This window comes from Peromyscus maniculatus, chromosome 11 (assembly GCF_049852395.1).
Source record: "Peromyscus maniculatus bairdii isolate BWxNUB_F1_BW_parent chromosome 11, HU_Pman_BW_mat_3.1, whole genome shotgun sequence".
In the NCBI taxonomy this organism is placed as follows: Eukaryota; Metazoa; Chordata; class Mammalia; order Rodentia; family Cricetidae; genus Peromyscus; species Peromyscus maniculatus.
The window spans coordinates 81619863-81644774 of NC_134862.1; the positions used below are offsets into that span (position 1 = coordinate 81619863).

At 51.0% G+C, this 24912-nt stretch overlaps 2 protein-coding genes across 4 annotated transcripts in view; one reads left to right on the top strand and one right to left on the bottom strand.

The window, feature by feature from the left end:
* Positions 1-354: 354 nt before the first annotated feature.
* Kcnj9 (potassium inwardly rectifying channel subfamily J member 9) lies at positions 355-23837 on the bottom strand. 3 transcript variants are annotated; one of them, XM_076547986.1, is made up of 4 exons: positions 23700-23837; positions 7810-7909; positions 5696-6564; positions 355-3171 (listed from the first exon to the last, which is right to left on the bottom strand). In XM_076547986.1, the coding sequence occupies exons 3-4, from the start codon at positions 6543-6545 to the stop codon at positions 2840-2842; spliced, it is 1182 nt and encodes a 393-aa protein (XP_076404101.1). In that variant the 5' UTR covers positions 6546-6564; positions 7810-7909; positions 23700-23837; the 3' UTR covers positions 355-2839. The 3 variants fall into 3 exon arrangements, with proteins under 3 accessions (XP_076404101.1, XP_076404100.1, XP_042114568.1); XM_076547985.1 differs by lacking the exon at positions 23700-23837 and adding an exon at positions 8931-9358 and having other exon boundaries at positions 7810-7939; XM_042258634.2 differs by lacking the exon at positions 23700-23837 and adding an exon at positions 8931-9155.
* Positions 21408-24912, top strand: part of Kcnj10 (potassium inwardly rectifying channel subfamily J member 10) — a 41046-nt gene continuing 37541 nt past the window's right edge. Inside the window, exon 1 of the mRNA XM_076547987.1 lies at positions 21408-21647. The gene's annotated coding sequence lies outside the window, so the exon portion shown is untranslated. The remainder of the gene's footprint in view (positions 21648-24912) is intronic.

A 24912-nucleotide genomic window follows, 5' to 3' on the forward strand; every position in this document is an offset into this window, starting at 1 on the left:
CAGCTGAGCTTGGCCCCTTTCACAGCCTCCGGGGACGGGGGATGAGTCTTCCTGAGCTCCCCAGACTGGGGCACACCCTCCTCCTCTCATTCTCCTGGTTGGGCTAGTCTTGGACCAGACTCCTCCCAGCAGGCCTTGGGGCCTCCCTGACCTTAATTATTCTCTGATGGCAGCAGAATAGGAGCCTCGGAATACAGCTGCCTACTTAGGGACCACAGCCGTCGGGAGGGCCTGTGTCCTCTGTGTACACAGAGCCGTTGCCCCGGCTTACACAGGCTGTACCGCCCTGCCTAAGGATTCTCTGGTCCCGAGAGTCTCGGCTGTTCTGTACTTCAAGTGGCATCCAGTCCACCCTTTTCATTTAGTAATTTAACATTTATTGAGCATTACGAGTTTGCCAAATATCTTTTTTTTTTTTTTTTTACAGAAAAGGAAACTGAGGCCCAGAGAAGTGATGTGTCTTACTGAGAGTCATAGAGGTAATTAGTGACAATCAGCGTTTGGCACTAGAACCCAGGTCAACTGACTGCCCTGGACAGCGGTGCCCTGAGTGGTGGCTTCTCAGCGACTTCCAGGAGCAGCTTCAACATCTCCATTCCAGTGCTCTGTATGAGGACGCCAGGCACCACCCCCTCTTGCGCAGACTCGACCCGTTTCCCCCTGAATTCCAACCCCGGCCACTCCCTGTGCTCAGAGTGTCTGTGGGGGACTGCAGCAGATATGTGTTCACGGACCTCATTTGTGAGAGAGACCCGGGTGGTCCTGAAACCTGAGTCCATTGTCACACTGAAGGGGAGAGGCAACAGCTGGCGTCCTCTGAGTGGACCTAAGCGGAGGTCCACTGGGAGGGAGGCGCAGTGCCCCCATTGGGTGCTGGCTTCTTAGCCTGGAACAGCAGACCTTTATTCGAGGGCAGGAGTGGGTGTAGCCAGGGCCAAGGTTTGAACCATCCCCATCAGAGGACGTGTTCATCTGGGCTACACTTAGTGCCCAGCCTCAAGTGCCTTGACTGACCTTCTGCTCCCCAATCTGCCATCGCCATCCCCTCATCACCCCAAGATGACTGGGGACAAGGCCAGGATGCAGCGGAGGTGGGTGGGGTGGGGGTATGTATCTCCAGGGTTCCCTGTCCCGGCGGGACAGATGGCGGGCGGCAGATACCCGGAAGTGTAAGCTCCGTTCTCTCCCCTAGTCGATGCTGCCTTGTCAGTCCTATTAGAGGGTTCGTCCTTTGTCATAAAAGCCCATTCAGCTTCAGCTCCCCACTGCCTCCTCAGGGGTCCCCCAAAGGCCTTCGAACTCTTTCCACCTGTCCCTGATGCCCTCTCATCTTCCCAGGTGCCACCTCAGTGTCACTGGCCAGTTACCACTGACGTTTCCGTTCTTGGACCCAAAGTTAAGCTCTTCGGCCTGGACCACGGTCCCTTTCCCCGACATTTTCCTTCTTGAGGTTCCTCGGCTTCCTTTCAGCTTCTCCTCCGCTTAGATGCCTCATCCAAGCATAGTCCCCAGACCAACAGGGTCAGCACGATCTGGGAACCTGTTAGATCTGGGAACTAGTCAGACGTGCAGATTTTTTTTTTTTTTTTTTTTTTTTTGTTTCCATCCCGGACCTACTGAGTCAGAATGTTGGGAGTGGGACCCAGCAATCTGTTTTAACAAGCCCTCCAGGTGAGTGACGCAAAGCTCTGTGACTGATGGTTCCCACCATTCCCCCTGCCTTACTCAGCCCTTAGCTTCCTGGTTGCTACTGCCATGTCACACCTGGCTCTAAGAGCTTGTGTGGGCTCCTAGCGTGAGCTCCTAGTGTGAGCCACACTGCCTTCAGTTGCTGTGGGGGGCGGGGATTTCTGACCTCCACCTGTGCTGCGTTCTTGTGTTAGGACCAGGTCTTTGGAATGCCACCCCTGATGCCCAACCACCATTTTGAATGAACCCCTGTCACTGTGCCCCAAGGATAAACTGCTTTCCCTAGGGATCAGGCTTCCCTCATAAAACCACTTATTAAGTCTCCCATGGCCTTTCTTCTGCTTCAGAATCGCTCTGTTTTCTTGCTTCCATAGCAGTGCCTGCAAGGTTTCACTCCACGGTCACAAAATAGTTGTCCCTGGGTCGCTCCTGGTCCTGCTCCAGGGCCCCTGCTCAGCATCTACCCCCATTGCTTGTCTGCCTGTCCCCTGAGGATTAAGGCTGTAGACACCTTTCTGAGCCTGTCGGAGTGGGACAGTGAAATTGGGGAGGGTCACATTTATGCCCTCCTCCACCCCGTTTCCTCTTCTCTGGCCCAGCGGTGGCCGCTTTGTCTAGACAGGTGCATCGCACATAGGGAGGCCAGCTGAGGAAGAGAGTGGGGGCAGCAATCCATCGGACACTCTACTCCCTAAGCCACGTCCCCTGGTTTAGCCACGTCCCCTGGCTTGAGGCTGCCTCTGTCTAGAAGAAGAGGGTACAGGCGGGTTTCGCACAAAGGCATGCTGCAGGTTAAGGCAGCACTAAGTTCACCAACTCTTGATTCATTTTGCCAGCCAAGCTATCCACTGGCTGCCTCTGTCTGCCCCACCTTCCCATTCAACCCCACGAGCCCGTCCTCGGTCCATCCGTCCACCCACGAACAGATGGGAAGGTCAAACACAGACAGACTGATAGGTTCTCTCGTTCCCGCCCTCTCTTCTCTTCAAGCCAGGGCTTCTTCCTTCGCTACTGGATCCTGGACTCAGTGAGCCTCTCCCAACTTTAAGCTATTCCTTGGGACATGGCCTGCCTCCTCCCTCTTCTCTCTCCACTTTCATGTTCCTGTGCCTAGCCCCCTGGTCTGCCACAGGGGTTTGGAGAAAACCAGTCACACCTTGGACTCACTCTCGGGGGGTGGTAGGCAGCCGTTCTGCTCCTTGTCAGCTCCATCTCCCCCACCTGCCCCCTCCCCCGCCCCCTCTTCCTCCACCTTCTCATCCAGCCTGCTGGGGATGGACCAGTAGAGATGGGCATCAAGGCGGGCTGCAGCTTCTGCCAACTCCCGGGCGCTGCATGAGGGCGTGGGTACTTCAAAGGTCTCGTGGAAGCTGGCATAGTCCACCTCGTAGAAGCCGTCCTCCAGGGTGAGCACAGACGTGAACCGGTGGCCCCACAGCACTTCGTCCACCAGGTAGGAGCTTCGAGCTTGGCATGTCATTCCTGCGGGGAGGGGGAGAGGTGTCAGTCAAAGGGATCCCAGCCTCCTTCCCTCTTCTGCCTCTTTACCCCGTAACCCTCTGCTTTTCCCAAGAGTCCCACCTCTCCTTGGTCGGCTCTCTTCTCCATTTGCTCTCTTTTTCTCTTTATTTCCCCCACTCTCCTTTGAGAAGCGTAACCTTAAAACTAACCTTAGGGATCATCTAGTCCAGCTTCCCACTTCCCACAGAGCCTCGACACCTCACCCCCAAAACAATGGGCAGCTGGCTGCATTGATTACCTCCCAGGATTGAAAGCCCACCACCTCGTTAGAAGTCCAGGCCTTTGTGTATTGCGTTGATTTGTGTTTCTGTGCATGGGTGTGTGTGCATATGTGCCACAGGATGTATGTGGAGGTCAGAGGGCAGCTTTGGGAGTCGGGTCACTCCACAATACGAGACCTGGGGATCTAACTGAGGTCCTCAGGCCTGGTGACAAGTGCCTTAGCTTGCTGAGCCATCCCACTGGCTCTGGGTTGTCTTTTATACAAAGTAAAACCTGTCCCCGAGGGTCTCTACCCCTTGGTTTCATGTCCTTCCCACCTGACACTCCCCTTCGGGCCTGTAAACACAGACCCAGGTCCCCTTAGAGCTCTTCCCCAGATTGAACTCATGACCGTTTCCCACTTGATCTGGCTTTCGAAAAGCTTACTGTCTTCATTGCAAATGAGAATGGCCAGGGAGGACCAGGTAAGGGTCCATCCGAAGTGTGCCGACGTTTCCAGTTGTGGCCTCCTCTTTGCATGAAAGAAGGCTCACCATCTCTCCTTCTGGCCAGGATGCTTTAGCGAAGTGGCCCGTGATTACATTACATAAACGCCTTTGGAAGCTGCATCACGTTGCTACAGCAAGCCTGTGAGCCTGTGGCCAACTCAAACCCCCAGTTCTTTCTCCACTAGAGGCTCTCCATGCTGCGCTTACATAAGTGATTTTTTTTTAAAGCCTAAATGTAGAATTTTATATTTATTCCCTTTAAATGTCATCATGTTGGGTTTTTTGGCTCATTATTCTTGCTTTTCAAAAGCAGTTTGAATCCCAAAATACTACCGTCCTTCCCAGCTTTATCTGGAGAAAAATCAAACAAGCTCCCACCGCCATGTCCTTTATACTGCCCTTCTCAGGTCCTGCCCTGGGTCTGTGTCCTGCCTTCCCTGTTGGGATTTTTTGCACCCTTCCCTCAGGGCAGATCATTTTGTTCCTACTTTAGAGTCTCCCCAAACGAATACCATCTCAGAAACAGAGGTGGGAAACCTTCACCAACCAGAGGCTGGTTGACATTGCAAGTCCGGCTCTGAGACTTCTTGGGGGACACTGGTATTCTTTGGCAAAGCTGGAATAAGACCTATCCAGTGAAGGTGGGAAAGCAGAGGCTCCCAGGGCCTCTGCAGAGAGAAGGCCCGAGAAGCAGAGTTGGGGCTGGGGGGGAGTAGGGGTGGGTGGGAGGTGGAGGAAAAAGTTCAAAAGGACCCTGTAAGAACACAGCCCAAGACAGTGTGAAAAAGGAGGGACAGCTGGAGAGACGGAGGGAGTCGTGAGGAAAGGGGAAGGGTTAGGACCAGCCTGGTCGGAGGGAAGGAGGAGTGGGAAGTGGGGAGTGGAGGGAGCTGAGTTGGTGATGGAACAGAGGTTGCTTCCGCAGAGGACCGGCAGCCAGCTTTCAAGGCTAGCTGCAGGGAGCAAGTGCGTCAGTAGCAGCGCCGCAGCTCCCCCTAGTGGCCCTTTGGTTCTCCGCCTGCATTTCCCTTACCCTCTTGGGTGGCTAGGACCTCCTAAAGGACCTGCTTTTTCTCTATTCTGGTCCCAAGCTCTTGACAGTGTAGGACTGAGTGAAGGTACTGAAATCACAGTTCCTTCTGGAAAGGGGCTAGAAATAGCAACATCAGGGGAAGTTAAGCGTGACAGATGGGGGTAACTGGGGCCGAAGTGAGACCAGTTCTCACCTCCCCACACCTGAGTTTGCCTCCTTGGGGAGTAACTCAGGTCAATCACATTCAAGGGCTCTGGATCTCTGGGCATCAAGAACTCTGCACTTAACCTTCATCCCAAGGCTACACCAGGAGACACTGAAGATAGACTTCCCGTGTTCAATCTAGGCTACGCTATTTATTGGCTGTGACAGAGGGGGCCTATGGGACCTTTCCTTGGGGCTACTCATTCTCTGAAAAGTGAGCACAGTCAAAAGTAACCTCCAGGGGAGCCTCGCTGAGAGTAAATGAATTCAGAGCTGTTGAGTGCTATTCAAAGTGACATACGTGTCAGGCCAGGGCCTCAAGCTAGCGTCATTTCATAGAACTCTTCCCAGCCTTTTCCTGACTCTGCAAAGTCACCCTGTCCATCCCGTTCATTTCTAGCCCTGCCCCAGCACCGCCACCACCCCCTCCGCCTGTCACCCTGCACTCCACTCTCTGTCCATCTTCCTGCACCTCCCCGGGCTGCTTTTCTTGCCCTTGTCCTGCATCAACCGCTCCCGTCCTCCAGCCTGCCCGCACCCGTGGCCTCCACCATGCCCTCGAGAATGACTACGATCTCGAAGTCGTCCCTCTCGAGGGCGCGGCGCGACGCCTCCCAGAAGGGGCTGGCGGCATCGATCTCGTGGCTGATGACGAGAGGCGAGACGAGGAAGAGGCGGTCGTCCCCGGTGTCGAAGCCCACGCTGAGGTCGGTCTGGTGCAGAGGGATGAACTCGCCCTCGAGCGTCTGGCGCGAGCGGATGAGCTTGGCGCGGATGGAGGCCTCCACGATGTGCGAGGATCGCAGGTCGCCCACGCGGAACATGAGGCAGAGGCGCCCGTCGCGCAGCGACACCACGGCGTGCGAGGAGAAGACCAGCGTGGCGGCCCGCTTGTTGGGCTGCGAGATCTTGACGAACATGCAGCCCACCATGAAGGCGTTCACCATGGAGCCCAGGATGGCCTGCAGCAGCAGCAGCACGATGCCCTCGGGGCACTGGTCGGTGATGACGCGGTGCCCGTAGCCGATGGTGGTCTCGGTCTCGATGGAGAAGAGGAAGGCGGCCACGAAGCCGTTGAGGTTGTTGACGCACGGCGTCCACGCCGTGTCCTCCAGGTGCTCCAGGTCGCCGCGGCCGTAGGCGATGAGCCACCAGATGGCGCCGAAGAAGAGCCAAGTGAGCGCGTAGGCGAGCACGAAGAAGAGCAGGCTGAGGCGCCACTGCAGGTCCACCAGCGTGGTGAACAGGTCGGTCAGGTAGCGGTAGGTCTCGCGCACGTTGCCCTGCTGCACGTTGCAGCGGCCGTCCTTCTCCACGTAGCGCTGGCGGCCGCGGCGCCGCGGCGGCTCCTCCGACACCGGAGAGAAAGCGGCATTCTCCTGCGCCATGGCGGCCGCAGCCGGAGTCCTGCGGGGGGGGGGGGGACTTAATAAAGGTGTAGCGAGTTGATGGATCCGCGCCCCCCGATCTCAGGGTCAGCGCAACGGCGGCGAGGAGCCCCTGAGCGAATCTCCCCTTCCTGGCTCTTGGCCTCAATTTTCCCCGCTAGTGGAATGGGAACAACCCTAACAGCCCACAAGCTCAGAAAGTTGGGGGGCCGGGAGGGCTGGAGAGGTGGCTCAAATGGCTCACGGGTTGCAGTTCCAGAGGCTCTCTGGCTCTGATTCCCAGCACCCACATGTGGGCTTCCAACCGGTTGTAATTCCAGTCTCTCGCCCTCTTCTGGCCTCCGAGGGTGATGCACAGACATACATAAGGGCAAAACACCCATAACACATAAAATACAAAATGAAGGTTAAGGAAAAGTTGTACGGATCACACAGTGTAATGAACACGAAGTGCAGCACAGAGTAAGTTCAAATGGATAGGAGGCGTTAGAGATCTCGATGTCAGAGATCTCGGTGTCACCACCTCAAGCCTGAGCGTGTGGCACTTCACAGGCAAGCCTGGACCAGGCCCCTGGGATTCTAAAACCGTAAGAGGTGGGCTCCTTGGCAGTTTCCTCTCTATGCAGAGCCCTCCCTGCCGTGAGGACTCACTCTTTCCCTTGCTTATATGCCTTCCCCCAGGACTCTTCTTCATCATCCTACCCAAAGACCCACCTGAAGACTGTTTTGAAGTTCACAACCAAGACTCTTCCTGAATCTCATGCTTTCCACCTTGTCCTACGACTTTTCTCCACCCCAGACTTACCACGGAGAAAGAAAATGCAAGCTATGCACAAGAAAAAAAATCTCCAACGTGCAAAGGTTGAACGTTCCCAACATTAGGAAATGGCAGTTCTGATTGCTTAACCGTGGTCACTGATGCTCTGGTATCAGCCCGTTTCTCCTGGGCTCTTTCCCAAAGGAGACGTGCCCAAAAGGGTTGGCAATAGGGGGGCTGGAGGCCATGTGAGATCAACTGCCCAGAGCAAGGATAAGGGAAGTACCAGGCCATCCAAGGTTACGCTAATCTAGCACGTTCCATCCTCTATACTTCCTAAGAGATAAGAAACCAGATCGAGTGAAACACGGAGCGCCCACATCCACCCCCTCCCAGTTTCCTGCTTTGCACTTACTACCTACCCTAACACCAGCCCACCCACAGCAGCCATATGTCCCCCGAGCCCACGTCCCAAGCAAAGCCCAGATTCCCAGCAAAAAAACCCACCTGATTTTGTTTCAAATTCTTCCCACTGAGACACACTCTGAGTTGCAGTCTTCCCTGAGAAATGGATGTCCAGAGTCCTTCCCTAGGCGCTTAGGGTCCCCTAAGAGATACGGACCGTATGAAGCAAAGTCTGTAGGACAAGGATTTAGGGATCATCAACCTTCCTTTCTCTTTTCTGGGATTTGTCGTCCCCTCCCATTCCAAGGGAACCTGGGGTGGAGGGAGGAGAGGCAGGGAGGCTGGGGGGGTGGGCAGGAATGTGACATAAGGTTCACAGATGGCTTAGGTGACCAATTCCTAGGGAGAAACTGCATGGATAGGTAACTACAAGCCCGACGTTCCAATTTTTTTAAATTTTGGAGAGAAGTGTTCTGCAGCTAGACCTTTGGAGGGTGTGTGTATGTTAAATAAAAGGCAAAAGGAGAAACCACAAAGAGATGGGTTGTCTCCCAAGGGCCCCCACACTTATTTTCCACTCGAGTCAGGAGACACGGCCCAGGAACACCTTGGCAGTGGCAGATTTGATCTTCCCCTCCCCCAACTTGCTTTCCCCTCTCTGCGGCTCAGGGTGTCCTCTGGAAGTGATCTGTAAGTACTCAGTGCCTCAGGACCCCAGGCCTCCTTCGTCCTAGCGTTAGCTTCAGGTGGGCTTCTAGACGTTCTTCTTAGGGTCTTAGTCATCTGACCTCCATCTGTGCCCAGAAATGGGGAAGGGCTCCCAGTGTCCGGTCATCCCCCAAACGCTGATTGCCCAGGGAACCTTCCGATTGTGTCCTGGCTCTTGTCATCCTGAGGAAGGGTCTCTTTTTCATGGGACAGGAAAGGTGTGCACTGTCCACTACCTGAAGAGTAAGGTCTTCATTTCTGCCTTTTCCCTCCAAATAACTACAGTTCTTCCAACCACAGTTCTTGGGCATGCTGTGACCCCTTTCAGTAAGATCCCGGAACCACATTTTCTTGGTGCTCTCTTCCTCCCCCTAGAGAGTGCTGGCCAGTACTGGGGGGCTTATCTTTTGGAAGGAGGTCTGTCGGGTGGACACTCCTTCAGGAACCAGCTCCACCCAAACCCCACTTGCCTTAGAAATCGGGGCCCAAACCCCAAGTCCCACAACTCAACTCACAGAGCCTGGAGAAGAGAGGAGCCGGCAGCAGAGACCCTTGGGGGTTGGTGCCCATGTCCCTGACACCATCTCCCCCCACACCATGGGTCCCCTCTGAGAGTGGGAGCCGCAGACAGGGCTGTTTCTCCTAAAGGTAGCGGCAGCTCAGACTAGGACTTGGTATCTGTGTCATCCCCACTTCCCAGGTTCCCCTGCTCCTCTCTCGTTTCCATGGCAACCAGTCTGGCTACAGCTCCACAGCGTCTCCCTCCCTTTCCCAGTCCTGGGTACCACTCTGGCTGATCCACACACGCCATAGCTATTTTTAGCCAAAGTCCCTCCTCCTGGACATTGAGAGTTGTCTCCTCACCCCTTTATAGGGGGAAACGCGGAGGAGGGGCAGGGGGAGACCTGGCATAAGGGTCCTTTTCTAAGAAGCTCCTCATTCTGGGACAATAGAGGCCTGGTGGTGTTGGGAATAAAACGTTTGGTTTCAGGGGGTCATCTGGGAGCTCACAGCTCATGATCCCCCGCAGGGACCGCTGGGTAAAGGTGCTGCCCTCACCAGCCTCACCACTACGGGCTCCATTTCTGAAGAGACCTCTGATGCAGAAAGCAGCGGCCAGAAGGGAAAGAGGTCTGTGGAGGTAGGGGCTAGGGGCAGGGTCAGAGAGGTTCCGCCGTTGTCACCGTTACACGCTGTGACTGAAGTCCCTCCACTTCGCCGAGCCATAGTTGTTGTCTGTCTCAGAGTGTGGGCATGGGCAAACACGCCTCTTCTGCCTGCGCCACATGCGGTGCCGACCAAATTAGGCAACGGAAAACAAGGGTTTTGAGATGTGTTTTGCTAACAGCAAAAAGTTGAGGAAACCCTCAACTGTCCCAAGGAGAGGAGAGTTTAGGCTAGCTCTCACTATCAATAGCCCTTTGCGACCCAAATGATACACACTGTGCTAGGTAGAGGTGATGATGAAATGAAGCGGTCTCTGCCCAGGAGCAGCTTATGACGTCATGGGAAGGAAAAAACACAGAATTGCATAGGGCTACTGCTGCATGCCGCTATTGCTAATCCACCAAGCATCAGCGCATTCAGTTGCTGCTATTGCTAATCCACCAAGCATCAGCTCATTCGATTCCCATGAGACAGTTATTTTTTTCTATTTATGGATGAGGAAAATGGAAAAAGTAGCTTATTAAATTCCAGAGTTGGACAGAGATAAGAGCCACACATCTTGTCACTGCCCTCAAGCTTTTCATTTAAAAGACTCGTGATAGTTTTTGTTAGGCATCCCCCACCCCCACCCCCCACCCTGCGCCCCCACAGCCCAGGTTGGTTTCAACTTCCTCAGTGTTGGCATTACAGGCAAGCACACAAAAGATGTTTTTCAGAGGGTAGTTTTAATTTTACAGCAAAAAGAAAAAAAAAATTAAGAGAGGAGCCTGGGGAGATGGTTCTGTCCGTAAAGTGCCCTACAGACGAGGACCTGAGTTTGGATCCTCAGCACCTGTGTGAAGAGCAGGGACCTGGTGGCAAGCACCTGTAATCCCGGCACGGGGAAGGTAGAGACAGGAGGATGCTCACTGGCCAGTTAGCCTCACTGAACTGGTGAGTTCCAGATATAAAGAGGGACTCTGCCTCAAAAAAAAAGCAAGGTGGAGAGTGATCTAGGAAGACACTGATTTCTGGCCTCTGTGTGTACACACATGTGTACATGCGCGCACACACAAAGATGTATGCACACAAAGAGTTCCCTGTGTCTTCTGCCTGGCATGTACATAAGCTTCCCCGCCTATCAGCATCCCCAGTGAGAATAGTGGCTTGGTTACAACCGACAAACCTTAATTGGCACAGCATGTTCACCAGCCTCTAGTTCACATTGGAGCTTTCTCATGGCGTAATTTCTCTTGCTGTAAGTCTGGAACAGTATATAAATGGCATGAATCCACCATTACAGTGGGGTGCGTTCCTCCATGCTCTGCTTAGTCATCCCGTTCTCCTGTTTGGCAATCTCTGATTTTTTTAACCGTTTCCATAGTTCTGCCTTTTCCAGAATGTCATGGAGTTGGAATCTTACAATACATAGCTCCTCAGACTGGCTTCTTTCATTTGTACATTTAAGGCTGTTCCATGTCTTTTTATAGCTCCATAACTCGTTTCTTTTTGATCCCGAGTAATAGTCTATTGCCAGGATGCTACCTACCTCAGTTCATTCGTCCATTCACCCACTGAAAGACATTTTGCTTCCAGTTTTTGTCCATTACAAATAAAGTTGCTATAAACATCTGTGTGCAGGACTTTTGTTTGGAAAAGTTTTTAGCTTGGGGGTGGTGGTAAATACCAAGGAGTATGGTTGCCATATCATAAGGGAAGAATATGTTTAGTTTTTCAGGTGACTGCCAAACCTTCTTCCAAAGTGACTGTGCCATTTTGCAGTTTCACTAGCAACACATCCTTTTCCTGTTGCTCTACATCCTTGCCAGCGTTTGGTACTGTCAGCTCCATCTTTACATCACCACGGGAATGTGATAACTGCGGCATTCGGTATAACAGGTTACTGCAAAGTCGTGGCAATCGGTATGTTTATGTGTGAGAATGTGCATGTAGATAGTGCTGCTACATAAAAAAAAGTAGAGCATAAGCTGGAGTTCAAGACCAACCTGGGCCACACATCATGTTCAAAGCCAGCCTTGGTTACCTGAAAACCTGTCTTTAAAGAAGGAAGGAAGAAAGGAAGGAAGGGGAAAGGAAATCAAGACATAAAATATCCATACTAGCTGATTATGGTTATATGAAAACAACTAAAAATGACTGATTAAAAATTAAGAAATGTGCTGGGTGGTGGTGGCACAGTCCTTAATCCCAGCACTTGGGAGGCAGAGGCAAGCAGATTTCTGTGAGTTCGAGGCCAGCCTGGTCTACAAATCGAGTTCCAGGACTACACAGAGAAACCCTGTCTTGAACTATGCCCCCCCCCAAAAAGGAAATGTTTTGGAGAAATAAAACAATTTCAATGTTAATTTCCCCCTGAGGATTTATTTATTCATTTACTTATTAACTGCACTGCTGTGGGTGGAACCCAGGGCCTTGTACATGCTAGGCAAGAACTGTGCCCCAGAACTACATCACTGTCCTTCAGCCACCAGCCCCAGGGAAATAAACCAAAGAGCGGTATATAAATTCAAGCTGGTATTATTACTATCTCAATATTGTTATGTGTGGGATGCTTTCGATGCATTCTCCTTAAGGTTTCAAGGTCACATAATTAGAAGAGTGGAAATAGAACTGCACATTAGAAGGCTAGAAGTTTCTGGAACACCCTGACAAACTATATCTGGTGTGTGGAGTCATATCAGCTTCAGAGGCAATGACTGGAGTTCAAATCCTACTCCATCTGGTAGTAGATACAAGACTTTGAACTTCATATTCTTTTTTCTCTTTCTTTTTTGTTTTCTTTTTCTCTTTCTTCTCCTCTCCCTTTTTCTTCTCCCTTCTTTCTTTTTTCTTCTTCTTCCAAAGTCTTGTTATGAATCCCTGACTGGCCTGGAACTCACTATCTAGTCCAGGCCAGCCTTGAACCTGTAGTTTCTCCTGCTTCTGCCTCTCTGGTTCTGGGATGACAGACATGGGCTACCGTGTTTAGAAAAAATGTTAGTTTTCTAAATCTAAGAGATGAGAATAACCATGTTGTATTAGTCATTTTTTTTTGCTGTCACAGAATAATGGAGCCAACTTAAAAGATGAAAAGTTAATTTTGTTCCCCAGTTTCAGAAGTTTCAGCCCAGGGTTGTTTGGCTCCATTTTTCTCTGGCCATATGAGACAGAGTGTCGTGGTAGGTAACAGGGAGAAATAAACCTTATGGAGACCAGAGAGGTGGGGGGTCGGGAGAGAGAAGAGAAGAAGGGGAACACAATGGAAAAGGAAAAAAGAAGAGAGGCCAGGAGAGAAAAAAAGAAGAGAGAGGAGGAAGGGGCGGCTTCTAGAGCAGAGGTTCTCACCCTGTGGGCTGCAACCCCTTGGGGGTAATAGCAGATATTTACATTGCAATTCATAGCAGTAGAATATTACAGTTATGGAGTAGCAATGAAATAATGCTTGGGGGTCACCGCAACACGAGAAACTGTGTTTAAGGGCCAAAGGATTAGGAAGGTTAAGAACCACTGCTTCTACAGCATGCCACTGGAAGCCTGCCTCCTCCAGGTAGCCTTCAATTCCTTATAGTCCGTTCAGGGTTATTCAATCAATGGGTTAATCCATCAATGAAGTCAGCTCCTTGTTCATGATCTAATGACTTCGCAATAGCACCACAAGCTGGGGCCCTAAAACTCCAATGCCTGGGGCTTTGGGAAGGCGCATTTCCTTAATAAGTAGAATCCACTTCTTAAGGATTGCTTACATAAAGGCTGACATATTGTGTTTTCCTCTTTCTTCCTCTTCTTTCCCCTTCACTGCCATTCTCCTCCTCCTCCTCCTCCTCTCCCTCCTCCTCCTTCTCCCCCCCCCCATATCCTCATCGTCTCAGGGGACTCCTGAGAACCCTGTCCTCTGTTCTGACATCACCCAGTGAGACCTGCAGGGGGCTCTCCTTGTTCACTGACCTCTCTCCAATCCTGTTGGCTGTTTCTTGTTGTTCCAAGTGGAAATATCAGGTTTTTGCCCGAGATTGGCATCAACAGCGCTGTTAAAGCCCCAGTCAACATCCCTGTCTCCTGGGCCTGGCCCTGTCACCTGAGCCTGGGGACTGCTAGCTTGCTCTTCTCTGCCCTGCCAAGTGGCTGCTCACGTTGGTTCCACTGTGCCAGGCGCTCAGAGAGAAGAAACCAAACCCCTGGGTAAGAACATGTTTGCATAGAGCTGGCCCCTTTTTCTAGAGGGACCGTCACAGAGCTGACAGTGCCCTTGGGTACTGTCCGCCAGCCCTCCGACTGCACGCTGGCTGTCCTGAGCCTACCTGACAGACAACAACACTCTCTCAGCTGGTTTCCAGATCCTCCAGGTCCTAGGCTTAACTTGTTAGGCTTAACCTCAATTCCTTGCTTATTGAACTTGAACTGAGGCAGGAGAAAAGACAGCTTCACAAGTCCCCAAGGTCCAGAAAAATAGGCAAGAGCCTAGATTTTATGTACCAAAAGAACAAAAGCAGTTCTGCAAGGAATCTAACCCGATACGTCGGTGGAGTTGTGATAAATGAAGATTGGAAATAGAGGACACTGGGGACAGGGAAGCCAGCTCCGGAGTCACACTGCTGGTCTATAAAGAACCTTGGTGTAGAGCTGGGGAGATAGTGCAGTGGGCAAAGTATTTTCGGAGCAAGCATGAGGACCTGAGTTTGGATCCACAGCACCTACATAGAAGTTGGGCATGACAGTGTATATCTATAGGCCAGGCACTGGCCTCTAACCTCTACATATGCCTGCATGGTGAAGGCTAACACACACACACACGCACGCACGCACGCACGCACGCACGCACGCACGCACGCACGCACATGCACATGCACACATGCACCCACACACCCACACTCACACACTTTGGTGTAAAATAGAAAAACAGCTCTCTCCAAATATCTCAGTTCTCGTGGGGAGCCTAAAGAAGAGGTAGGGTTGGAGTTTCGTTGTTGCTATTTTGAGGTGAGGGTAGGGACATTCCCTTCCTCTCCCCGACAGCTCTGAGGTTGGGTGCAAGGCGAGTGCAGTGCAGCCTTCCGCTCATGCTCACCCAGCTGCAGCTGCCTTTGCTGCCAGCTATGGGGTCAGCCAACGTGGGAAGCCTTCCTTGACCAAGATCATGAGATCATGAGACTTCCTGGGCAAAAGTGTGGGGATGGGGGAGGAAGAATGAAAGCGAAGGCAGGAGATGGTTGAGGATGTGAGTTTAGTGGAACAGGAAGGTCAAGCTAGTCCAAATAACAACTTGTATAAATTCAAGGGGGTCTCTGTGTGGCGATGCACGCTTTTAACCCCAGCACTTGAGAAGCATTGGCAGGTGGATCTCTATGAGTTTGAGGCCACCCTGGTCTGTACAGTGAGTTCCAGCTCAGCCAGAGCGACATAGCAAGACCTCATCTCTAAATAAATAAGCAAAGGTGGGTTTGGCCCTAGAAGAATCACACATCGGTTTATTTTGTCTGCCAGTCTATGGGGCTGGCTGGAGATAGACCAGGACTTCCACACCAGTATTCAGAGGTGGTCCAGGAGCAGCCCTCACTTTGCAGATGAGAAGAGGGTCTCAAGAAAAGAGTCAGGGCTGCCGGGCGGTGGTGGCGGCGCACGCCTTTAATCCCAGCACTTGGGAGTCAGAGCCAGGTGGATCTCTGTGAGTTCGAGGCCAGCCTGGTCTCCAAAGCGAGTTCTAGGAAAGACACAAAGCCACACAGAGAAACCCTGTCTCGAAAAACCAAAAAAAAAAAAAAAAAAAAAAAAAAGAAAAAAAAAAGAAAAAAAGAAAAAAAAGAAAAGAGTCAGGGCTAAGACCTAGCCTTCCCAATCCCAGGCTTCTGGTGGTTTCTTGACTTCTTGTTCCTTACCTCTCCACAGTGTATTTGGGTGTTAACAGAATTTTCATCAGTGGACCCAATTACAGAGGTACTAGATAAGCCTTATAGTTAAAGAATGTTTTCCCTTGCCCCTCCCCTTCCTCCCTTCCTCCCTCCCTCCCTCTCTACCTTCTATAACCCTTCTGTAATGTAATTAGTCATTCATAACACAAGTCTTAAAAACATTGGCTTGTGTATATTATACATACTTAAAGGTAGCAACTTACCTAAATAGTGACATGCTCTCCTCTGTGGCCTGTCATCCTGCTACAAGTTGCTCTACTTTGAGTGGAACTTGTTAATATTGTGGGACCTAGGCACAAACCTGTTCCTTGGAGTTGGAGTACCCGGGATTCACGTTCATGTCTCATTCTTTCTAGCCAGCTCAAAGCCTAGTCAAGTGCTGCCTGTCCCGAGGATCCACCTCACCTCTCAGGGCAAACTTCTTTGCCTTCCCTTCTTCCTCACTCACCTGCTCTTCCCATCAAAAGGCCCCTTGCCCCCATGCCCACTTGAGAATTCTCCTTCTGCAAAGGTCATCACACCTGTCCCTCTTTTGTGCTGAGGGGGGGACTGACCCAATTTTGAATGAGGTAAAAGAAGAAAGGAGGCCAATGGTGAGAGGATTAAGTTTGAACATGGCAAATGGATCCAAACAAGGAAGACACAGTTACTACGTGAGAGAAAATGAGGTCCTCAAGGAAAAGGAGTCCGCTGTCCTCTCGTATGGTCAACACTGAACATCATACTCCAGCAGACTTTTTTATACTGACATTTTGCCAAGAGCCATAACCTCTACCTGGGAAAATGAGGTTATGTTTAAATCATACAAGGTCTCGCTACTATTACTCTTTGACAAACTGTGGGGTCAAACAGGTGGATTTGAATACAAGATTTAACACTTCCTGGGCATATTACTGTATATAGGCCAGCCACCTAATGTCTTTTGACTCTGGGCTTTCCCATCTCATGATCTATCATATACAGTTAGGTGTGGTGATGCACACCTATAATCCCGGCATTTAGGAAGCCGAGGAAGGGGCATCTCAAGTTCCAGGCCAGCCTGGGCTATATAGTAAGACCCTGCCTCAAACAGAACAAATGGAAAGAAAACAAGCAAAATCCAATTTATTATGCACAGTGAGTAAACACCCAGAAGCACTAATTTGCTAAGCACTTATCACCAGTGATGCTGTTGTTTTTATAGTGTGTTCCAGGACTTCTCTTTTTCAAAAAGTTAAATATTAAAAACCGACGTGATCTAGGCAGAGAATATAGTTGCTAATAAAGCATGATTACTGAAGGATGGAAGCCCGATTTAAGTCACTCAGAATGAGACCATGACAGTACCAGGGAAGCGGCTTTTCTCAGAGCCCTGCAGCCCCATGGTTCTAGACTATCTAACCTTTTCCAACTGCCCAGTTCCATCCCACACCACCCTCACTCTGAGCTTCAGCAAATGACTGCTCTTCGCTCTCTCTATGGAAGGGGCTTATCCAGACAGTTTCTCTTCTTTAGGGTATCTGTTTTCTGTCCTGCCCTTTGGTTCTCTCTTTCCACCATCCCTTCAAAGGAGAACCCTAAATGTTAAGCAAAGGAGACTGGACTAGTAAGGTGTGTGTGTGTATGTGTGTGTGTGTGTGTGTGTGTGTGTGTGTGTGTGTGTGTGTGTACAAGGTCTTGCTATGTAGCCTTGGCTATGGCAGGCTTGCAACTGGTTATGTAAACCAGCCTTGAACTCCCAACGAGTCTCCTGCCTCTGCCTCCTGAGTGCTGAGATTAAAGGTGTGCACCACCATACCCCACTTTGTCCAAGGTTTCAGTTCTAGGGTTTATGCAGGACTTCTTTAATGGAAACAGTATGTTTCCTTTTGAGACTGGAGAGAAGGGCGAAGGATGAGTCAGGTCCTGGGCTAGTGGTAATCTTCATGATTCTGGCCATGGAAATGACAACTTGCATCCTAGAGAAGTATAACCAAGGGAGGCTTAACAGAGCTTGATGGCTGAATTGGCATGCCCAGACACATGGGACACAGGGCAAATATAAAGACCAACACTTATTGTCAGTTTTCAGTCTGCTTGGCAGGAGTTATACAGAAATAAGGAAGCTGTGGGTATTCCAACCTTGGTCAGGGAGGTTGGGGGGGAGGATGGGTTCAGTCTGGGGTCTGTCAAGTGAGGGTGGAAATCCCTTGCAGGTACTGGAATGGAAGTAGAGCTCCAGAGAGAATACAGGGCATACTAGAGATTTGTAGAACACTCAGGCTGTGTGGCCAAGAGTCAAGGAGCAAGATACAGAACGCAAGACCCAACCATGGGTGTTAGGTGTTAGGGGAGGACGCTGCTGTAGATTTGGATGTGAAGGGTCAGAGGAAGACAAGAGTAGAGTGGTGTTAGGCCAGGTTACATGAGCCTTCTGTTCTATGGTAAAGAATGTGGATTTTAGTTACATACAATTGCACTTCTTGAAGGTTTTGAAGCAGAAAGTGGCGAGTCAGAGTAGAGTTTTAGAGAGCAATATATTACTGATGTTTAATACTTTTTTAAAAGTTACAATCCCCCCCCCCGTGTGTGTGTGTGTGTGTGTGTGTGTGTGTGTGTGTGTGTGTGTGTGTGTGTGCCACAACACACACACACAGAGGTCAGAGGACCACTTTTGGTAGTTGCCTACCATGTGAGTACTGAGATTGCTCAGGTCATCAGATTTGGCAGCTCTGAGCCATCTTCCTGGCCTTAATTGTTTTTACTTATAGGAATTCATGAGCTGAAGGATTATTATTAGAGTGTAGGAAAGCTGGAGGGAATGAACCAGTTGGAGGGCTGCTGCAGTAGCCGCGCTGAGAGGTGCACTTGCTCCATACTACAGCAATGATAATGGCCTAGGGAGGCAGGGGACAGTGTCCAGCGGCTGAGAAAGGAAATGCTTTGGTCAGACAATGGACTGGGGGTAAGGAAGAGTAGAGTCTGGGATGACTGTTGTGGTTCTAGTTGGATGATGGTGACATATTCACTGTGGTTTGGAACAAAGAGGAGCACACCCGTGAGCAAGATGATTCCATCTGTGTTGTACTAAGTTTGAAATATATATTCAGGTGGATTAGAGTCATGGACACAGGGGTGGTGATTGATGCCAAATGCTTGGGTACCATTTTTTGGAAAACAATAAATTCATGATAAATGTCTTGTGGTGATTTCATAAACCAGGATGGTTCTTTGGCTTCTCTTCCCTGCATTTGTTCTCCATTTTATATTGTAGTCTGGGCTCAGCCTCCAAACCCTCTCCATCTCTGAATGTCAAGACTGTGGGCCCAGCTCAGTTGTCCAAGCTGGCCTTGAACTCTCTCTGTAGCTCAGGAAGGCTTTGAGGTTGTAACCCTTCTGCTCTAGCTTCCCAAGCAGCCAGCATTGCAGGCCTAACCCACCATGTTTTCAGACCATCTTCCTGTAGCCACTCATCTCTATGTGCTTAGGAGCAGAAGATATCAGATATTTGAAAAAGAAAAAAACAAACAAAGCAAAAATCAAGCAGGAAGATAGTTCCTGGCTCATTGCTTTGGCTCTGATTGTATTTTTCTCCTCTCTAAGCAAAAATCCTTAAAAGGGTGAATGTTAACATTTTCTCACTTTCTAATGCAGCACCTTGTAATCTGCTTCCCCCTTGGATCACTCTTCTGAAATTGCTCTCGATAGGCAGTGATGGCGCACGCCTTTAGTCCCAGCACTAGGGAGGCAGAGGCAGGTGGATCTCTGAGTTCAAGGCCAGCCTGGTCTACAGAGCGAGTTCCAGGACAGCCAGGGCTGCTCAGAGAAACCCTGTCTCGAAAAACCAAAACCAAACCAAAACAAGGAAGCAAGAAAGGAAGGAAGAAAGAAAGCATCTGCTCTCAAATGTCACCAATGACTTCTTTTTGTCAAACCCAACACTTCTTTCTGCGTTGACTGACACTGTCCTAAGTTCCTCTCTTTGTCCATTCTTCCTTGGTCCTTTGACATCCTGCTCTCTTAATCCATCCTTTGGTGGTCAACTGTGACTTTTTAGAAGCCTTTCTCCTTCTGGTCCTTGAATGTAAGTCTCTGCCACTCTTGGTCAGTCTGTCTGTCCACCATGCATGTTCCTAGCTGAGAACCGCCTTGCTGTCGTGGCTTCAGTGTCGCTTTGGCAGCAGCTGTCAACTGTTTCCTCTTCCCTCTGACCTCCGCCCACCCCTCCCGGCTCCTAACTCGCCATCTCTGCCTCAGTTACCTGTTTCTTCAACAGGCTGGCTGCTCCCTGGAATTCAGTGATCTCGTAGTTTTCCTGGTGTGTAGAACCCAGAACCAGTGTGATCCATGAAACCTTTCTTTCTCTTTGCTCACCGTGCCAGGTTGGTCCTTTGGAGTCTTTTTTTTCTCCTGGCCTTTTGACACCCTGGTCTATTTTCTATCTCACTTTTTGCTGAAACCATGTAGATGCAGGCTTTCTTCACGCCCACATTATTGTTAATACTCTGTCTAATCTACTCGCCTCTCATTTCTCCTCAGATTCAAACCAGCTTGCTCACGTGCAGATTAATCTTCCCAGCTTCTGTGTGTTTTTACCTCCTCTGTTTGAGAACTCTTGGTTGTTTTCCATGGTCTATAGAGACTCTGGGCTGACCATATTAACAACCATGTATTTACTCTGGGTCTTCCCCATACGTCTTGAACAAGCCTCACTTCTAAGAACTCATCTTTAGCCAGTCGTCTCCTTGGCCAATGAGGACTTCCTTGCCTGCTTCTCTGCTTTTTCCTCCCTCCCTCCCTCCCTCCCTCCCTCCCTCCCTCCCTCCCTCCCTCCCACCTCATATTCTTCTTTCTGTCTACCACTCAGCTATCCCCTCAGTCTCAAGGAAGGCTTTCCAAAAGGCACATTTATTCATCTTATGAATTTTAGAGAGTTGAGCTAAACTAAAATATACAATACATCGGCTTTTAACCCTGAATTTATATTAACATAGTAATTAACTAATGCTGGCTATTGATAAGTAGTTCAGTGTCTATTATGAATAAAAACGGGAAGTCATTATTTTCTTCTTTAATACATGCTATACACGAGGCAGTGGATACAAACCACTGAAAACACAGACTCGGGTAACGAGAGCAGTCTTGGGTGAGGGTACTCTAGTGTTATGGGATAGTTTGATGCTGTTTCCTGAGCCATTATGTACTCCTGTGTCCCCTCAGGACTTCACTTAGGCAGTTCCTCTGCCATAAGTGTCCTTCCTGCCACCTCCTAGGACCTGCGTCCCCTCTGGCCCCTAGGGCTTAAGTAAATGTTATCTCTTTCCTCGAACATTTTTGGGGAACCCCCTAAATAGAACGGACTTCCTCTCTTCTTCCACAGCTTTGGGTGTCTCCAACACTTTGCACTAGACTGCAAGCTTATTTTTCCTTCCAGATGCAGCTGCTGAGGGTGGAGATGGTTTTGGGCGCGCCTTTTGCACCCAGCACCGCACTCTCTAGACGGGCAACAGCAAATAACCTGGAAATTGTTACGGGATGCCAGAGCCCTGTAGCCCCAGGAGCCCAGGCCAAGTCTGCCAGTCCCGTCCCAGTCGCAGCCTGTCCTGAATTCATTTCCACCTCATTAACTGGGGCCCAGTCCCGCCCCCGCGGCCCTCGCCCTGGTTCCTCCATTCTGACACGGCCGCCTCGCTTTTCTCCTTTCTCTCTCTCCCCTGTCATCTTGCCAGCTCGGCTTCTATCGCTTCTCGTATCGTCTCCTCATCTCTCTTTCTCTGGGACTCTGTCTGGGTCTCTCTGTCTTTGGGTGTTTCTGCGCCCTAGTCAGTCTGGGTTTGCGCTTCCTAGCCCCCCTACGCCCCGCCCCTGGCCCAAATCTCTCCAATCCCCAGGCTCGGGCTAGGCGCTCCGCTCTGCCATTGGTCGGCGCCGAGCTCCCCCGCCCCCGCCCTCCCGGCCCCCGCCGGGCCCCTCCATTCACTCAAAGTTTGGCTCTGGCGCTGCAGAGGGAGGGGGCGGCCCGGCCCGGCCCAACTCTGCCCCCGGCCGGCCCGACCCCGGCCCCGGCCCCCGGACAAGCCCTTATCTGATCCCAGCTCGGGGTTTAAGAGTCTTGGCCCTGCCCGTCGCGCAGCTCCGCTCGTCACTCCTGCCCGCCCCATCTGTTCATCTGTCCGGCTGCCGGGTGGTCCATTCCTGCAGCATCTCCACCTCCGAGCCAAGGTAAGACTCTGGCCCTGATGAAGGAGCGCTGCCGCCCTGGCCGGGGTCCTATTCACTTAGAGACATCGGGGCCCTTTAGCCCTTTGGTCTTTAACCAAGGTTGACTGGCCTCAGCAGAGCAATCCGAGTCTCCCTCCTTCAGCCTTAGCCGTCACAAGTGGACTTTCCTGGGAAGGACCCCTCATCAAGGGTACTTTGCTTAGGCTAGTCACCTCAGGCCTTCCCTGCAAGAAAGGGGCTTCCGTGATGTCCCCGCTTCATCTGGCATACCAGCAGTTGCATGGGGCTCGTCCAGTTACTAGAATGATTATTAGACATAAGCCTGCACCCACCACACAGGCATACCGACACTGCTCCTGCTCCCAGTAGCAGCGACAGGTTACTCCTTCTCCCAGCCCTCCCCCTTACAGTGACACTCACATAGTGACTGACACTCATTGACGACGCTCTGATCAACAGTTTACACATGGGGAGGAAAACAAGCATTAGATCAGAAGACGCCGTCAGCCTGGTGTGCCAGGGACCCTTCTCTCTCCTCTTTCCCTTTTCTCTCCTTTCCATTCCAACTTGGTTCCCACTTCAAGACACCCCTCCCTACCGACACTCCTCAAATTGCCTCACAAGGAGAGAATTTCAGAAGGAGCAGGCTGTTTCTTCTGGAGTCAGAGGGTAGTTTAGGGGCCTATGAATTCAGCCTCCAGCGAGTTTCCCTTTCCCATTCTATCTCCCCCAACGGGGACTAACCAAGGGCACTCGTGTTAGGAAAGAACTGATTCTAGGGAGAGCTGAGGCCCAGGATGGTTAGAAGGTCAAAATAGGAAGAAGAAGAAAAAAAGGAGTGGGGTTAGGTCTTCTGGTATCCTGGGATTTCATTCCAGTAACTGAAGTGTCCTGGGGAGGCTGAGGATGACCAAGAGGTGAGGGTGTAAAGAAACAAAAACAGAGTTGGACCCAAAGGGGAGGCAAGCTTAAAGCCTGGTTAGGTTGCTTATCAACACAAACTCTGACCAGATTTCTGGCCAGACTGCCCTTGCTGTGGTGTTTGAGTTTTTTTTCTTTCCCTATGGAACAGACTGCTTTATGTAGTCTGAGAGGGCAGGAGATGGTGAAGGAAGGGTTGGGAGCCTCCTGTTTGGGATAACGTGGAAGGCATTGAGAGACTAGCGTCATGAGCTCCCAGTTACCGTGAGCTCAACTGAGTTTCATTGCGAACACGTTTCCCTGATCTCCAAGGAGTGTTGAATATGTTCCTGGAATGATGGCAATTCTGCCCTCTGCCAAAGGGTAGGGCTTGTCAGTTCCCCGGGGTGTAGACTGGGTATGGGGACCAAGTCTGGAAGGAACCAGGTGTCCTGGCTCATGGCTGGTTCTTCAGGAAGGAGGAAGAGGGGGAAGCGGGGAGAGAGACAGCATCATGCCAGGGGGAGGGTCCAGGGCTGGACCGAAGAGGCAGTAGGCTTGACCCAGGCAGTGCCAATCTCTCCACCCACCCGCCCAGCCTTTGGTGGTGGTGGCATGGGAGGGAGGGAAGGAGGGGGAGTTAGGGGTGATCTGGGCCAGTCCAGCCTCCCAACGCCCTTGCCAACCTGGGTCCTGAAAGGAACTGCTGTTTTCTGAGCCATCACCCCAGCCCCCATCCAGAGCCCAGAGCAGCCAAGTTGTCTCAGCGGATATCAAATGGCATGACTCCACTGACTGGGGGGTGGTTGGGGGGGGGTATGGACCCATTCCGTGTGTAGCCCTAATGCAGAATCCTACTGCTTTCCCTTACGCGGTGGGGGGAATAACATCTCTCCAACATGTACCCATACATCTTTGTGGGGGGTTTATCTATGTTTATGTAGAGGATTAGTTGGTATTCCCCAAGCTCTCTCTGTGGCTTCCACCTGCACTCTGCATGAGTGTGCTCATGTACACTCTCGCTTTGCTGGCTTGGGCTAGAAGGGAAGGTGATGGGGCAGAAGACCCAGGGACCTTCCTCCCCCTCTTTCCCCTAAGGGCTAGGGAGGCTGGGATGTTCAGATCTGGGTGGGTTCGTAGGCAGTTCTTTACCTTTGTGCTGGGACTGGTGGGGTAAAGAATTTCAAAGGCACTGGTGGTTGAGTTGTGTAGCAAGGTCCATTTCCGTGAAGGACATTTCCGGGCCTCCCGGGCTGGGTCTCTGCGCACAAGATGCAAAGACAGGGGGTTGAGGCGCGATGCACTGGTGCGGAGATATGAGCCCCTAAATTTTCCTGTAAAAAGTTATTTAGGATGGAAGAAAAGAAGAAGAAGGGGGGGGGAAGCAACTCCACTCTCCCTCCCTTCCCTGGCCTAGATTCTTCTCTTGCCTGACTAGTCAGTGCTACTGTCCAGACTGAGGCCAAGTTGTCCAGGACAGTAGCGAGGCCCTGGAAAGGGCAGAGAGAAGGAATAACATGAGGTACCCTGCTGAGATTAAACTGCAGGAAGACTGGCCAGAAAGGGGAGTTTTGGACTCCAAACGTCTTAGCACAGAATGAAGGGCAGTTGCCTAAGGTCACTCCCAACAGTGGGGGAGTTTTTGCATTCACCTCCATCACCTCAGTCTGAGGCCAAGGGCTTTTTCCCCTCCTCAGAGACTAGTGTCCATGTTGTCACTATTCTTCATAGAGAGAGTACGTCCTGGGTGGCCCCTCTCCTCCCTCCCCCCCCCCCAGAACCTTGAAAAGGCAAAGAGAGAAGGATTGTGGGAGCAAGCCTCCTGTGGGTGTCTGCCAGCCTGGAGCCCGGATTTGAGGTGGTGGGGAAGGGAGGGGCTGTCTTTGGAATGTGGGAGAGAAGTCAGAGCTCAGCTGTGTGGTCTGCAGAAGAAGCTTGGAGACGTGGGGGGGCTCGGGATGACTGGGTTAATACATGGCGCTTCTGTAGTTCTTCCAGTGGCAGAAAACCCAGGGAGAGAGTAGGTGCCAGAAGAGAAGAAGCCCCGTAAAAAGAAGGCATTTGAAATTATGACTGGGAAGGAAAAGGAAACACATTTCTGGAAGTTTAAAAAAAAAAAAATAGCTCCAGGGGTTGGAAAGACGACTCAATGGTTAAGAGTACTTGCTGCTCTTGCAGAGGACCTGGGTTCAGTTCCAGCACCCACATGGCAGCTCAAAGCCACCTGTAACTTCAATTCTAGGGGATCTGACACCCTCTTCTGGCCACCCGCACACATGGGTTGCATGCACTCACGTACATATGTGACATTCTCCCCACACCATGATAAGTAAAATAATTAAAAAAAAAAAAAAAGTCCCAACCA